Source organism: Pteropus alecto, unplaced genomic scaffold, assembly GCF_000325575.1.
Source record: "Pteropus alecto unplaced genomic scaffold, ASM32557v1 scaffold3, whole genome shotgun sequence".
Classification (NCBI taxonomy): domain Eukaryota; kingdom Metazoa; phylum Chordata; class Mammalia; order Chiroptera; family Pteropodidae; genus Pteropus; species Pteropus alecto.
In genome coordinates, this window is record NW_006442484.1 from 52,440,910 (window position 1) to 52,441,395 (window position 486).

The following is a 486-nucleotide window of genomic DNA, read 5'->3' on the forward strand; positions in this document are numbered from 1 at the left end:
TCCCCACATCCTACTGTCATCCCACTACAGCCCCTCTTTTAGTCATCACCATAAAAGGGGAAGAAAACATCATGTGAAAACTATTGCTATATGCGTAGATGCTCATCTAAGTGAATAATTTCCTATTTAAATGGTGGAAAGAAACTAGCCAAAATATGGCTTCTTTGGTATGAAATCATTTACTGTAAGTCTAATGATGCAAATAAATTCTTAGTTTCTGATATATAATGTTATTAAGGCACTGAATAGTTTAAAAATCAATACAATATATGCTGTATATTAAAATGTCTTAAAAGTATGTATAATGTACATAAGATATATTTCTAGTACTATAATTTATGTTGTAAAGTATGCTCTTTGTTTTTTTTTAATCTTTGTGTATTTGCACCTATTTAATGTTTAAACAAAGCTGATGGCACTATGTTTTGTACCATGTTCCTTGAAACTGTAAATTCAGTGAAAAAATATCTCTTGCAATAAATTTTT

At 28.8% G+C, this 486-nt stretch overlaps 1 protein-coding gene across 1 annotated transcript in view; it reads left to right on the forward strand.

Annotated features, from left to right (window-relative positions):
• The window catches only part of ZNF804A (zinc finger protein 804A), a 234,246-nt gene extending 234,204 nt beyond the window's left edge, over nt 1-42 (forward strand). Inside the window, 1 exon segment of the mRNA XM_006921268.2 lies at nt 1-42. This exon segment is cut by the window's left edge and continues 10 nt beyond it. Coding sequence (XP_006921330.1) covers nt 1-42 — 42 coding nt within the window.
• Nucleotides 43-486: the final 444 nt, after the last annotated feature.